Source organism: Syngnathus leptorhynchus, chromosome 9, assembly GCF_054491065.1.
Source record: "Syngnathus leptorhynchus isolate UIUO chromosome 9, UIUO_Slep, whole genome shotgun sequence".
Taxonomy (NCBI): Eukaryota; Metazoa; Chordata; class Actinopteri; order Syngnathiformes; family Syngnathidae; genus Syngnathus; species Syngnathus leptorhynchus.
The window spans coordinates 8,692,903-8,707,249 of record NC_141203.1 but is presented as its reverse complement, the minus strand read 5'-3'; the positions used below and the strand labels follow the sequence as shown (position 1 = coordinate 8,707,249).

Below are 14,347 nucleotides of genomic sequence, written 5' to 3'. Positions count from 1 at the left end.
ATACCATTCAACATTGTGCTTATTATATTATTCATTTATATTCATTTATATATTATTATATTGGATTATATACAATACATTGTATTTATGTTTTGGAAATACTACGTAAGTACGACTACGTATTTTACGTAGTAAGGATAATTTGCTCTGAAATTGGCTGGGGGCTGAATAAATAGACAAAAACGAACGAAGGATGAATAAAAGACACAAATCCGTCATATTCATTGAGTTGTCATGCAACAAGTTTATCTTTTTATTTGTGTGTTTATATCCTGAAGGTTTACTTCATACAACATGGAATGTTCTAACCCGACCATCAGAAAAAAAAATGTTACTTTTAATCATTTTGATATTTATCACGTTTGTAATATTCAAATCTTCATAAACCTCAGTATAAAAGAAATATTTGTGACATTTTCATATGAAATGTTAAATATATGAGTTACAATACATTAAAAAAACATTCAACAAAAAGACAGTATTGAAAATGTAATGCAATATTTCCCTGTATGAGACAGTTCAAGATAACAGTCAGCCTGCATAATGAATTTTTAACACTGAGATGAAATGTCATGCAACAAGAAAAACTAACAGAGTGATGTGAATTCAGTTGAATCTAAATACAAAACAATTTCAAATGGTTAAGAGTGATTCTAAATACAAACCCTTTCCATTTAGTCAGTTGAGGGAAAAACTCGTGTAACAGTGCAGGAGAACGGCACAAAAAGGAAATAGAGTAATGGTAATCTTCAGAAAAGTGTCATAGTTTTCACACGCACATTAAAAATGTGAGTCCGAGACCCCCAGCTTTGTTTCAATCCTTTTCTTCTCAGCAGGCATTATGACATTGTAAACACTCAGAAGTAGTAGGATGCAATATTTTGCAGTGGGATGATGCTTGGGCAAAGGAATTAACTTTTGGATTTTGGTGAACATCGTCATAGATCCAAAATAACCACGATAATGACGACAAGTGTTCTCGACAAGTGCAAGAAATCTACAGGTAGCCTTAGACGTCTACACAGTTGTAGTTTTTGTTGTCCATCAGGTTCTCAAAGGTAGTGAGCTGTCTTCTGCATTGCACTTTTTGACGTGTGTCAGCAATCCAGTACGTAAATGGGTTTCACACCGATGAAGTCTGGGCGAGTTCTCTCGGGGCTTTGCTCTGCAGGGTGCTGGATACGGTATCAGAGTCCAGCAGCTCTATGATGCTGTAAGGGGAGCAGTCCTCCAAGCCCATTTTGCCGCAGGCCCAGCCGCAGAAACCCTTCTCCAGGTCTCTCACGGCACGCCACCATCTGCTGAAGGCCCAGGAAACCTGAACCACGGCGGAGTATAGCGCCAAGGAGAGCGCCACGGGCATGATGAGCACGGGGTAGAAGATGATGAGGAAGGGGCAGATGGTGATCTTGTGCCAGAACGTTCGCTCCTCGTTGTACACCAGGAAGACGTTGTACCAGGTCAGGGTGCCGTAGTAGAAGGACGTGATGAAGGAGAGAAGAAAGACCACAGGGGCGCAGGAGATGCTCCACAGGACAACGTGAGGCCCACGACACACACCCAGACGGCAGGCCCGCTTGGAGTTCTCCCCGGCCTCGCACTCTGCGTCGAGCCGTTCCCTAGACTTGGCCAACTCGCGGAGTTCTTTCTCCGTCATGGTTACGTGGATGTCTACTACCTGGCCTTTCTTTTTGCCTCGCGTGATGGTGCCCGTTAGAGTTACATAGCGGCTATCTGGTGGAAGGCTCCAGCCTCCGTCTGTAGGCACGAAAGAACATCAGGAGTTGTCAAACATTTTACACCCAAGTGCCACCAGGATACTAACTCACCTTCATTTGTGGGTGTACAGAGGAACTTGGCTCCCTCCTCCACACTCCTCTCCGCTCCCTCTTCTTCCCCTCCTTGGTCACCGGTGGACCCTTGCTCCACATCGGAGCGATAGACGATGATGGACTCAGGACGCTGATCGCGCTTTCTCCTCCTCTTCCTCCTCAAGGATGGTCCCGCGTCGCCGTCGTCGACATGGTTTGCAGATGATTCGGACCTGAGGGAGTGGATTTGGGGACTGCCCTCTCCTTCGGTTTGGGACTCCTCCACATGGGCCATCCTATCAGCTGGCCTATCGTCAAACCTGTGAAGACTATTCTGAATGAAAACTATTATCCACTCATTGTGTCTAGACAAACAGGGAATGGGATTTAAAAATAATAAAAAAATAACACCGTTTTTCTAGTTCAAGTCCCAAAATGAATCACATGCATAACGATGCTGACCTACATTCTGTGTGCGTTCATGTATGTGCTGCTGTTAGCTCAAAAAACACGCGAAATGCAAATACTATGCAAAGTATGTACTGTAAAGCATCAACATATATTATTAAACATATATGAGCGTTTACAGAATGAAACAACGTCTGATTGATTGGATGGAAATGTTTGTGAATAAGTAAGTTGATGTATCATAATGCAAGATGTGTAGTTTTGCTAGAGACACATTTTTGTTGAGCTACGCTGTTCCTGGGAACATTTTAAACTGAAATGAGGGAATTTAAGAGACAATGTTAACCATTCTCCTCCCATTTAAATCCCACCCATGTCCGCTCTTTTGTTTTCCGACAGCCGGCTAACGACGCGTCCCTTTCATACGAAATACAACCGACCTTACCTTAACGAAGAGTCATCAGCATTGATTAAAATGTTAATATTTTAAAAGATAAAACAAAATATTTGTGTTGCACTTTGCGGCAGCGACACATAGCATCCGTACAGATGGGTTACGCAAAAATGACTCCCACTCCAGAACAGCGCTATGCCAAAGAGACGCTTTACGTAAAGTGGTTTCCTGAATTGCCCTAGTGGCCAGCTTTACAGATGCGTTACGTAAAAGGTTTTCAAGCTAGCACCATAACCCCGCCTTCGTTGTGACAACGACAAATCCTTAAACTGGAAAAGGTGTTAAATTATAACAATATCAAATTTAACAACATATTTATGGCAGATAGATGAATTCGGGTATTTAATGTCCAGTTGGTTTGTTAATGTTTTGTAAATATTCAGGCTAAGCCTTAGTGCCACAAAATGATGTATATAAATTGAAGTTAGAAGTTATGCTAATTAGCTAATGCAAAGCTAAAGTTACTAAATTGTAATTATAATGGCGAATCAAAGAACGTCCAGTGCCATTGATAGCTTCCTCTGCCGAATTGGTAAGTTATTTCCATTCTGAAAAGAAATTATACAATAAAAAAATAATGTACTGTCATTTCAGATTTCTAATGCTATACTAATTTAAAAAGCCATACATGACTGTCTGTTTTTTGTTTTGTACAGCCAATGAAGTTCGTGAGCTTTCTCAGGAGAAGAATGTCCTTGATCAAGAAGTTGAAGGTAATGATTCATGTTCATTTTTCAAATTTGTAATTCAGCCATTTTGAAATCAACCAAAAGGCACCCATTTGATTTCTTATCTTCTTTCATTATATTTGGCTTGTGTGTCCACAGTTCTTAAAGCAAACATTGCAGAAAGGAGGGATTATATTGAAACAACTCACACACATATCAAGAAACTGGAAGAGGATGCTGATGTGAAACAAAACACTTTGAAACACAACAAGGCAATTGGAAAAGGGTATTAACAATTTTTATTAGGGCTAAGCAATTAATGAAGCCATCAAGCCATTCATTTTCTGCAGTGCTTATTAAACTTCACACAGGAGGTTTAACCCAAGATTTCTTTGCTGTGAGGTGAATGTGCTCACCATTCATTCCCTTGTCACTGATTAATCGTTTTTATCCATTAAGTCGAGTTAATTTGTCAGCCAACAGATAATGTGGTTGCACAAGTTACTTTGATTAGCCACAAAAAAGTTTAAATGGTAAATGAGATTAAAATGGGATTTTTTTTTCCACAAAATATATTTATTTTATGGCCGTATTGCCTAGCCCTAATTAGTTTTTGATGATTTCTGTGATATATATATAATATGTATCTGGGGTTTTTTTTCTCCTAGCCTGAATGTGACTCAGTGCTTGCTCCAACAGTATGAGCGAACTGTGAGAGCAGAATTGGAGAGCGCAAAAGCCAGTTATGTCAATGAAAAGTGGGTCCGCCAATTGTTGGTTTAAAACATTATATTTGGAGTTTATTTTGTATATTTGCCCTTTTCATTTCTGATCAATCAAGGGCAGTCTTCAAAGAAAAGATTACAAAATGCAGGAAGCAGTTTCAGGATCATCAGAAATCTTTTAGACAAAGGTTTCAGGCACAGGATGACACCAAGAGTCCAATTGTGGTCTCTCAAGATGACGTGCCAGTCGAACCCAATGAAGGGGGCGGAGCCTATGTCAATGGTAATTATTGTGCGTAAGTGTAGTCGATTGAGTATAACAACTGTTATAATGTGAATGTCATTATTCGACCAAAATGACATGATGCTTTTTCGAGTTTGAACCACTGCAGGTGTACATATTGCAGTCAATTGATTTTAAACATCTAAATGATTGATTTTGCAGATTCTGCTGTTCCTCGTTCCTTCTCAGAGAAAGGACCAGACAGGTATTTTCACCTTCACAGAAAATAGAATAGTTAAGTTAAAGTGGATATCAAAAGTCGACCCCCCCCCCCCTCTCTAGTGACCCTCACCTCCAACCCACCACAGAAGCAAACATGGAAATGGAAGATTCACCTTTGAAGGATTCTATGGTTGTCATCACCGCTGTGAACATCAGTGAGACCAAGGTGAGAATGGGGCACATTGCATGTGAAGCTCTCATCAGGTAACGTGATGGCCCATTTCTCACGACGACAAACAGAGACAGCTGACCAGTCCAGAAAACTCTGAGGAAATGGACGCACAAAGCCAGGCTTCCGGTGGTGCTGATGAAACTAGAGGTAAGCGCACGGCTTTCAAATGCTCCCGGTTTGCATCCACGGTCCAACCTGCTTGATCTCTTTAGCTCTTCAGGGACCAGATAAGATGCCCGGAGAGGAAGAGGACGAACAGGAGGTCAAAGCATTACGCCAAGTAATAAGAACAGAATCCTTGTGCAAGTGACGTACCGTGCATAAATCTTGGGCCGCCATCGTTTTCCCAATGCTTCTTTTGACCGTATCTCAGCAAAAGGAAGTATTTGTATTTTTTTTTTTTTAGACATTCATTACTAATCACATTCAATATTGTACGAAATTAAAAAAAAGAAGTAATTTTCAAATAAGTGCTGATGGTAATTGTTTCAAAATAGTATGAAAAAATGAAAATAAAATAAATCATTTTAAAATAATCACAAAGCGTATAAACTAGTAATAGTAATAAATGATTGCAATACTTAACTGTTTTATTTAATTGGAAAAAAAACCCATATATCATCCAGAAATACCTTTTAAAAATTGTTGATGATTATAATCGATTATGGGGAATATTGGATATTATCTGTGTTGTTGTTGACAAAGCTGTCAGTTGTGCCTGAGGAAGAGGAGGCAGCACAGGCACAAATGGAGGAAGGAGGCCCAGCACAGGAAGAGGAGCAGGCACCACAGGAACATGGTGCCCCTTTGCCACTGCACTGTCAACAAACACCAGCTCAGTCCTTCACTGCGCCTGGAACGCCAACATTCAACTTTAAGTCAGTTTTACATGTCAAATCTTTGTAAAAACCTCAAGCTAAAATCACCAGTGTGTGTGTGTTCATTCCAGCTTTAGCCCAACATGCTCCCCAGTTGCGGGACCATCCGGTAGCAAATCTCCAGCCTTCATGTTCTCGCTCAGCTCTGCTCCCAGCACCCCAGGCTACTCCGGTTTCGGCTTCGATGGGGTCTCCTCCCATGATGAGGTAACTACAGAGAAAGTACCCCGTTGCCGCGGCAACCAAATGGTCGGTGACTGATGGCGAACCAAATACTTAGCACCTCATTGTTTTTTTGCAGGATCTATCGTTCGTATTCAGCAGCTCCGAGGTATGTCTCCTCATAAATGTATCTTATCATCCTGCAATTAAAACAAACAAACAAAAAAAACCACCAAACTTTGCTTTCAGAAAAACCAGAAGACTAAATCAGATGGTAAGCATCTCATATTTCAAACACACATGATCTGCTTTTTGATTTGAGTTCAATTCATCAAAAACGATACATGTTGACACGTGCAATCCTGCAGGCCTGGATTTCCTGTTCAACCGGCCGGAACAAAGCGACGACTTCCAGTTCACCTTCCCCTCAGAGGCTCCCGCGGATAACAAGGAAAACAGCAATAGCGACTTTCCCTTTTCATTTAATTTCTGAGAGATATTTACGTTTTGCATTTGCTTCTCGCTACAAAGTTGAGAAACGTGTTTCAAGAATGTTGATCAAAATGGCCAAATTTGTGTTCTGTGGTGTGGCTTCTGTTTGCATGTTTTAAAGACTTGAAAACATTTCTCTGCTAATTGATTACTTGAGTCTCATAATATTACATTTCAGATTTCTGACTGTTATGGTTTGATTTTGTTTTTTTAATGCATGTCTTCTAACTTTAGTCTCGTAATCCTATTTAAATTTATTCACATGACTGTTTTGTAATAATCCTACAACTACTTTACTACTTTTTGTAATGACGTAGTAGTACTTTTATTTTTTGTAACATTTCATTTTCATATTCATAAATAAATAAATAGTCTGCAGTGATGCTTTTGCTCCCCTTCAGCTGAGCATACCTATGATTAACAAAATTACTCCCAAATAGTCGCGGTTCACTCTTACAATGTATTTATTCAAGTCCAGAACATTTGAGTGTACAAAAAGACAAGGCAACGATATGCATAGGACTATCTATTATTTTTTGGTTCCATGATTAAATCAGTAGTAATACAACATAACTTGACAAGGTAAAGCTTTGCCTGCACTTTGAAATAAAGAACATGGTTCGACATTCATCCATCCATCCATCCAACCATCCATTTTCTAGCGCTTGTCCTCTTTTGAAAGGCATTAAAGTTGTTTTTACACTAGCATGACTGTGATGCCTTAAATTGCTACAGTTCATAAATGACATACATCGATTTTTAAAATCACATCACTCTCAGTCCACTATTGTGATTGTGTGATCTTCCCACAAAAATTATTGGGTAAATTGTTGAGTAGATTTCAGAAAATCCTACTGTGTAAACATTTAAAACGTTTGAAAGATCGATTGAAGGTATTTGATGGTAATTAAGGCCTTTTTTTTTTTTTTTTTTTTACGTTCATGAATGAATGTCTTTCTTTTAAAAAGGTTTATAACGAGAACTTGAGCCAAGAACAGATTACATATTGTTTAATCCGCATCCCTGAAAGAACTTGGTGGTTCCGCTGAAATTAAATCAGTTTTGTACTGAATGCCTTATGCAATAAATAACAGCAGATAGTATGTCCTCAACCTTTTTAAATGCAGTTGCTAGTCAGCAGGCATGTAGAAATGTCACGGAAAGAGGAGCGGATTCTTTTTTTTTTCTTTTCCTTTAAAAAAAAAAAAAGTGCTGAGTGCAGATGGGGAGCACCTAGAAGACAGAGTCGATGCTGAGTGAGCGCCGCGTCACGTGTTCGATCTCTCCCGGGATATACTCGCAGAAGCTGGTCTGATATTTGGCCAACATTTTTAGCATGGGCCGCAAGTTGATCCACCACTGGACTTTGGGCATGCGATGCCTGCGAAAAAAAATTTGGAATACTATTTTATCGGAACATTTTGGCAACTGAGGTCAAGTTGACAAAATGAGGAAAAAGTGCTTTGTGAATATTCTCAACTCCTCCTGGGCACTTACTCAAAGTCGGTGGCGTCCTTGAGTTCCGTGAGGGGACTGAACGAGACTACCTTTCTTAGGAGGCCCAGCACGCAGGCCGTTTCTGCCGAGTTGCAGAACACGCGACCTGAGGAGGACACACGCTGCAGTTATTAAGATCTGTCCTGCCAATGGTCAGATGCTGCTGAAGAAGACATGAAGACCTTCATAACTGCTCAGTAAGTTGCCGAAATACTATATTAGCCCAGGTCAGTATAGTAGAAGACAAATTGACAATCTTCTTGATATTTATTTTGAACATAACCTTGAATTGGCAATTGGTCACTTGGCCTTGATTTGTTGACGATTCTCCAAATTGTAGCGCCTTGTGATGTTAGCTGTCACAATCTGGTGCTCATCATTCAAAGTTTTCTCCTCAATCTTTGTACCTTGTCGGTAGTTTTGTGTCAGCTGGTCACTTATCCACTGGATGGCTCTCACTCCCAGTTTGGTACCGTAATTTCTGTCAAAAGGGGACGGTGCCCCTCCCTGGTGAACAAGATGTATTTATTTCTCGGTTGAATGAAGACCACAGGGTGGAGGGTCGTACCTGTTGAAGGTGTCCCAACACGTTGACGCGACAGTCGAAAATACCTTTCCCCTCGGCGGAATAGAGCTTGTGGAGGAAATCCGTAGTGTAGTGCTCATGGCATTTTTCATTCCTGTTAAGTACGAGAAGGGTTGAGTATTTCGTGATAGTTGGAGATCCAGTATGATGAAAATATCAGCAACTAATGGCCCATGAAAAAAAGTTTAGCAGCCGCCATTGAATCCAGATGAACAAGTCTGACCTCAATACGAGCCCCCGCTGGATGTCTTTCTTCATTTTCTCTGTGAGATGCTCCACGTTAGTCTGTGGAAAGGCAAATGAAATGTGGAAGAAAAATTAATTGCGGCAAGAATGGGGGGGGGGGGGGGGGGGCGGCTGTTACCTTCAGGTCGTGGATGTTAAAGGGGTCCTCGAAGATGTAGGCCGCGTCGGCGCCCACGGCGATGCCGGTACTGGTCGCTAGGTAACCGCAGTAGCCTCCCATTGTTTCCACCACAAAGACGCGCCTCTTTGTCCCTGAAGCAGACTGCTTTATTTTATCGCAGCCCTAAAAGAGGAGATTAACAAATAGGAGCTGTCAAGAGGAGATAACTCAAAGCTGGTTGTGTGTGTGTTGCAAGAATCCAAAAGTTTGAAGTGATTTGATCACACGACAGGAGGAGAAGTCTATTATTTAAAGATTAGAACATTTTATAGTGCTTGGAGTTTTAATACAGTCGTAATTTCCTGTTTTGAGAGACTTTTTAAAGAGTATTGCGCAGTTTAAAGAAGCCTTTTAAAAAAAAAAAAAACCTCCATCAATAAAAACTCCATTTGTTTCTTCATGTTGATCAAAAATACGTGTTACCGCCATAGCAGAGTTTACGGCGGTGTCTGCCCCTAAACTGAAATCCGTTCCGGGGACGTTGTTGCTGATGGTAGCGGGAATCACACACATGGGGATACACAGATTGTCGTAGTGGGCTCGAGCCTCAAAGAGTTCCAGCACGCCTCTGTAGGCCTGTGGACAAACAGTGGAGCCGAATGTAAAAGACCAGAACTGTTCTTAAGATACAATCTATGGTGTCGTTGAGTCTGGGGGGGGGGGAAAAAAAAAAGTGTCAACAATAAAAAAATATATATACCTCAAAGCCTCCGATGACCAGCAGAGCTGAGATGTTAAACTTGGCAATGTTCTCCACAATCTTCTCCATGTGTTTGCTCGGAAGGGTTCTGAACAAGCATAGGAAAGTGTGTCATTTTTTATTTTTTTTATTTTGTCATTCATCATCAAAATCCGTGTCTCACCTTTTGGTACCCAGCAGCGAGCCCCCTTGTCCCGTCCATCCCGCCACATTGTGCCACTCCATCTCAAACACCTGCAGATCCACAGAGAGGGTCACCTTCTCTTCGTTAACCAAGATAGATGGACGGCGGTCGAGGACGTCGAGAGGGAGGGCCTCACATCGCCGTCGGCAAAGCCCTGGAAACCGTTGTGCACGGCGTACACTTTGTGTCCGTGAGCGATGGCCAACCTCACTGCTGACCTCACGGCCGCGTTCATGCCCGCTGCTGGAGCTCCCACATTCAGGATGGCCAAGGAGAAGTTGGTCTATGGGAGGAGGATTCAGATTTAGAACTTTAACGCACGTGCAGCTTTTCTTAATCCATTGAGGAGTCCATAGTGAGGAATAATTAAGGTTCCACCGAAGTCAGAGACTCACCTTCACTTGGGCAGGCTTCTGGTAGGCAAGAAGCTTATAGATGTTCAAGTTGTTCTCAAAACTTCTGCAAAGACATTTGAGCTCACTTGTAAATGAATTTGGAGTTGACTGGCTCCAACATGCTCAAAGATAACATCATTTATGAAAGACTCCAATTTGCCCTTGACCCAAACCAAAATCTTCTCGAAAATGGTCGGATGGGACGGGGAGAAACCTTAGCGCTTACCCGCCACGCAGTTTAACAGCCTCATCAAACCTCTTCTCATTCATGGCCTTCTGCACCAACTTGGTCTGCAAAAGAGGGCAGAGCGTGTTGAGTAAAGCCAAAGTAAAAGGTGTTACATCAAGACCAGAGGGACAACCTCACCATCTCCACACATTCCATGAGAGGAAGACGGACGGCACGGTTTCCAGACAGGCCGATGACGCAAGCCGGAGTGTCGGGAGACGCCTCCATCAGGGCGATGACCGCTTCCACGCCTAACTTGCTGCTCTGAAGACGTACGTGACATTTTCTTTTAACCTCCTATCCGTACACGTCTTCCCTTTAAGTGTCTATTTGACTCACCAGTATTCTGTCGAAGGCCGAAGGCGTCCCACCTCGCTGGACATGTCCGAGTACGGTGACTCTGGTGTCGTAGCCCAACCGCCTCACCACCAGCTTCGGAGAGACGCGTCGACCAAATTATATTTCCATGTTGGAAAGCTATCATGGAATGTTCTTCACAATACACACAAACTTACATCTTTCAGATAAGTGGAAGAGATGGGCTTGCCGTGCATGTCGATTGCACCTTCTGCAACAATGATGATGTTGAGTCTGGACCCTTTGATACGACTCTGAAGATACACAAATGACGTGCTAAGATTTCTTTGTTGCAGAGAAAAAAACAAATTTTGTCTCAGTGGATGCCACACGGTCAATAAAATTCTTCCAATTTTTTTTCATTTATTGTTATTATAACTCTTCCATACATCGAACACAGTCTGGACCTCTTACCGCTTCGAGACGGTCACACATGAGATCTTCCCAGTTGTCCTTAGGAGGAGCCTCTGGGATGAAAAGCCAATCAGCGCCAGATGCCAACGCTGACACCAAAGCTAGATAGCTGGAGAAAAAAAAAAAAAAACGTCCTGAGATTTGAATTTGGCTAAGGGGGGGAGGGGGGGGACCCAGAAGTGCTCAAGCTCACCCGCAGTGACGGCCCATGACCTCCAGGACAAACGTGCGTTGGTGGCTGTCAGGAGAATAACAACAAGTACATCCATTTATTTTCAGGACCTTCTACTTAATGATAAAGATGTTGAACTTCAGCCAAGAAAAACATAACCGCTTCAAGTCGGGACAAAAGCCATCGGGCAAAGAAAAAAAAAACTTTGGATCGTAACATTTTCTTTATTCCAGTGCATTTTACCTTTGCGCCGTCGTCATGATGGCATCGATGATCTCAATGATGCGGTGCAAAGCGGAGTCCGCGCCGATGGTCATGTCAGTTCCGCAAAAGTCATTATCTATGGAGCCCACCAAGCCCACAATGTTGAGATGGCTGTGCTGCTTTGCCAGCGTCTCCGTGATCCTCCCTGAAAGTGGCGCTTGGTCATAAAAAAATCGCTCGTTCCCATTGGACGGCGGGTTCGGGCTCACCGCTTTTGACGAGGTCATCCAGCAGGCCGCTCCACTCGCTGCGAAAGATGTTGGCGCCGGTGAGGCTGCCGTCGCCGCCGCACACGCACAGGTTGGTGATTCCCCGTTGCACTAAGTTGAAGGCGGCCGCCAGCCTGCCTTCGCGGTTCATAAACGCCTTGCATCGGGCGCTGCCGATCACAGTCCCGCCCTACGACGATACGGTTACGGCACAAAATTAAAATTGACACAGCCGATAATGAAAGACATTTTTTTTTTCTTGACACCAGTGAATCATCCAGCCCAATCTGAGATGCAAATTTGTTTTCGTTATAATAGACAAAAACTAAAAGTGCACGTGAATGAAGAGAGGTGCAGCTGTCAAGCAAGAATTCCCCCCCCCCCCCAAAAAAAAATGGATTAACATAATAACATATCACGGCAATCCCAAAATATCATGCAAATATGCCTCCAGTGCAATACTTAGCAAATGCATTGGGGGTGACGCTATGACATCCATACCATTTCATTTCTTCCAACAACACCAAAAAGTGTTTAGGCATGACTTTCAAGTGGCGGCCAAACAAACGAACACAGGGATTTGGATCACTCCAGTGCAATTTGCTGCTTTATTTGAGCAAGTACACGGCTGGCTCACAAACATGCAGCAAGCATGGTCCCTTACCAGATTACATCCTGTACTAGACAGGCGAGAAGATGGATGTAATGATAAAAGTCCTACCACCAACAAGAAAGATACAGAACACATTTCAGGCAGGGAGGTGCCCCTACTAACCTGGCAGTGAAGGAAAACCACTTTCATTAAAATTGTTATTATTATCCTGTGGTGTGAAAGAGTCATTTTTAAACTCCCTGGTCTGGTTGGAAAATGCTCAACATCTATGATGACAAAAATCATTAGGTCAATGCGAGGCAAGATATGACTACTTTTTCTTCTTTTGATTTTCCAGATGTTCTGTGACGCAATGCTGCCTCTCACAGGTCAGCCATGGTACTACGTATAGGGGTGATATGTTGGTCATCTCAAGTACATCGCAGACACACGAGATAGAAAAGTAAGAAAAGTCCATCATCCATTTTCGGTAGACAAAAATCGGTATATGTCTGCCCCGCTTTTAGTGTACCAATGCACAACATAATTCAACGTACCAGCTGGATGATGTTTGTCACACTTTGCCAGTGTGCCAATTTGATGTGATCGCCCCCCTCCACCAGGCCCTGGTAACCCTACAAGATAACAAGTGACACCACATGATCACAAAACTGCATTGAAGCCATTTATTAAAACTAACAGCCAGACTTATAGAATATGGATCTTAAGATTCATATACCTCATATATCAGATAGACCTTGGCACCAACATAGATGCCCATTCTGGTCACAGCTCGTACAGCAGCGTTCATCCCTGAGCCAAGGTCAAAGCAAAATCAGTTTTTACAATTTCTGAAGAGTTTTCAAATCTATATATTTTTCTACCTATGCTTAATTGCTAATATTGCACAGCGGCAAGCAAAACTCTTTTAATACATTGCAGAACATGTGATTAACATTGTGGACCATTCTTGCTCCCATCCCATTTGTCTGGTGGTGAGCCATAAAATGTTTAGGATTGTAAGAAAGTGTAATCAGACAATTATTTTTGGTTCAATAGAGAATGAGAAACACTGTTCTGTTATGTAATCTAATCAAATTGACGAGTGAAGAAAGCAGCGCTTAATCACACTTGGTGTTGCTTCATCGACCTAGTGAGGAAATCGGTGGAGCATTTTTATGACTTCATAACTTTATATTGGTCAAAGGTTATTGCTGAGCATTCGTTACGGAGATTTGATGTCATTTTGTTGACGTTTTCAAGTGTTTAAATTCCGCGTACATCAACAATTCCCACTTTTATGACCGTATTGAACGCCCCATAAATAGGCATGCACAATGGGGTTATATTATATAAAGATCAGTGTGACAATACACTCTCAAAATGTATGAGTCTGGTAAAAAAGAAGAAGAAAAAGAAGAAAAAGAGACGTGACATTAGTGTTAGCATAAGCTAGCTTCCTGTACCGCCCCATACAATGAGGCATTCCAATCAAAAATGGAACTGAAAAAGACAGTTGTGGCATGTTTGAGGTCACCTTGTGCGTCCCCGCCGCTAGTGAGCACCGCTAAAGCCCGTCCGGCCCCCGTCATCTTCAACTTTTCCAGATCCATGGATGCCATGTTTTGTTATATTTCCTGACAGTGAAATTGTGGTGCTTCCGCGGGAGTGGGCGTTCGTTTTAATCGCCCACCGAGTGTTCCGAGAGCGGGTTCGTTTCACCTGATGTCTCAACCAGCAGCTGGACTCTTTGACTCCACCCGTATGAAAAGCGACTGGTGTTGTTTTAATCACCCGCACCGCCCGGAGTTACACACTACGAAGTTGTCCTAATAGGTTAAACACAAGCCCCGCCCGCCAGTGAGGCCCAGGTTTATAAAACGACGGAAACGCACGTACTACACGCATACATGATGGTAGGCGTGGCGTGGCATTGTTTACCACTCGAGACTACTACAGTATTTCAGCATAGCGATAGAGCGAAAGTCTAGTCATAAATTAATAGACAATGATAATTTCTGTGCCCTCCTACTCGTCTAAAGATGGTATTCAGATTAATATTGTGTT

General features: G+C 42.4%; 3 protein-coding genes across 7 annotated transcripts; 1 reads left to right on the top strand and 2 right to left on the bottom strand.

Moving 5' to 3' along the window:
• Positions 1-244: 244 nt before the first annotated feature.
• tmem169b (transmembrane protein 169b) lies at positions 245-2,843 on the bottom strand. 3 transcript variants are annotated; one of them, XM_085920673.1, is made up of 3 exons: positions 2,665-2,843; positions 1,830-2,140; positions 245-1,758 (listed from the first exon to the last, which is right to left on the bottom strand). In XM_085920673.1, exons 2-3 carry the CDS (start codon positions 2,104-2,106, stop codon positions 1,124-1,126), a joined length of 912 nt encoding a protein of 303 aa, XP_085776799.1. In that variant the 5' UTR covers positions 2,107-2,140; positions 2,665-2,843; the 3' UTR covers positions 245-1,123. The 3 variants fall into 3 exon arrangements, with proteins under 3 accessions (XP_085776799.1, XP_085776797.1, XP_085776798.1); XM_085920671.1 differs by having other exon boundaries at positions 1,830-2,131; XM_085920672.1 differs by lacking the exon at positions 2,665-2,843 and having other exon boundaries at positions 1,830-2,608.
• A 70-nt stretch (positions 2,844-2,913) lies between these two features.
• LOC147051013 (uncharacterized) lies at positions 2,914-6,953 on the top strand. Of its 2 annotated transcripts, none has more exons than XM_085920209.1 (14): positions 2,914-3,205; positions 3,330-3,386; positions 3,501-3,627; positions 4,010-4,099; positions 4,183-4,349; positions 4,512-4,554; positions 4,632-4,737; positions 4,812-4,890; positions 4,956-5,023; positions 5,449-5,621; positions 5,693-5,828; positions 5,923-5,952; positions 6,033-6,057; positions 6,152-6,953. In XM_085920209.1, the coding sequence occupies exons 1-14, from the start codon at positions 3,154-3,156 to the stop codon at positions 6,274-6,276; spliced, it is 1,278 nt and encodes a 425-aa protein (XP_085776335.1). In that variant the 5' UTR covers positions 2,914-3,153; the 3' UTR covers positions 6,277-6,953. The 2 variants fall into 2 exon arrangements, with proteins under 2 accessions (XP_085776335.1, XP_085776334.1); XM_085920208.1 differs by having other exon boundaries at positions 4,183-4,358.
• Positions 6,954-7,179: 226 nt separating this feature from the next.
• pfkla (phosphofructokinase, liver a) lies at positions 7,180-14,054 on the bottom strand. Of its 2 annotated transcripts, XM_085920206.1 has the most exons (22): positions 13,818-14,054; positions 13,020-13,093; positions 12,838-12,915; positions 11,689-11,878; positions 11,459-11,624; positions 11,237-11,281; positions 11,044-11,152; positions 10,788-10,883; positions 10,612-10,704; positions 10,411-10,536; positions 10,270-10,334; positions 10,044-10,107; positions 9,785-9,931; positions 9,628-9,698; positions 9,465-9,552; positions 9,188-9,340; positions 8,723-8,887; positions 8,582-8,643; positions 8,341-8,452; positions 8,180-8,279; positions 7,773-7,878; positions 7,180-7,656 (listed from the first exon to the last, which is right to left on the bottom strand). In XM_085920206.1, exons 1-22 carry the CDS (start codon positions 13,900-13,902, stop codon positions 7,509-7,511), a joined length of 2,343 nt encoding a protein of 780 aa, XP_085776332.1. In that variant the 5' UTR covers positions 13,903-14,054; the 3' UTR covers positions 7,180-7,508. The 2 variants fall into 2 exon arrangements, with proteins under 2 accessions (XP_085776332.1, XP_085776333.1); XM_085920207.1 differs by lacking the exons at positions 12,838-12,915; positions 13,020-13,093; positions 13,818-14,054 and adding an exon at positions 12,353-12,804.
• Between the last annotated feature and the right edge of the window lie 293 nt (positions 14,055-14,347).